General features: G+C 57.8%; 1 protein-coding gene across 1 annotated transcript in view; it reads left to right on the top strand.

Annotated features, from left to right (window-relative positions):
• The window catches only part of EMH_0028510 (uncharacterized protein), a gene marked incomplete at both ends in the record, with an annotated part of 2,088 nt that overhangs the window by 1,651 nt on the left and 105 nt on the right, over nt 1–332 (top strand). Inside the window, one exon of the mRNA XM_013494161.1 lies at nt 3–332. Within this exon, the coding sequence (XP_013349615.1) occupies nt 3–332 (330 nt within the window). The remainder of the gene's footprint in view (nt 1–2) is intronic.

Raw genomic sequence — 332 nt, 5'->3', positions numbered from 1 at the left:
CGGAGACACCAAAATGTGATGCAGCAGCAGCAGCAGATGCAGCACCCAATGAAGCTCCTGCAGCAGCAGCTGCTGCTGCTGCTGCTGCTGCTACTGCTGCTGCTGCTGCTGCTACTGCAGCAGAACATACACCAGCAGCAGCAGCTACTACTGGTGCTGCTGCTACTGCAGCAGCAAATACACCAGCAGCAGCAGCACCACCAACAGCAGCAGCAGCAGCAGCAACAACAGCAGCAGCAGCAGCAGCAAAACCTGGTGGTCGTCGTTTGTCTGTGGGTCTGTGCCGCGTGTTAACAGTCTCTCCAGCAGCAGCAGCAGCAGCAGCAGCAACA

This window comes from Eimeria mitis, genomic scaffold (genome assembly GCF_000499745.2).
Source record: "Eimeria mitis Houghton genomic scaffold, Emh_scaff1058, whole genome shotgun sequence".
Taxonomy (NCBI): Eukaryota; Apicomplexa; class Conoidasida; order Eucoccidiorida; family Eimeriidae; genus Eimeria; species Eimeria mitis.
The sequence above is the reverse complement of the archived record's forward strand: the minus strand, read 5'-3'. Positions and strand labels throughout refer to the sequence as shown.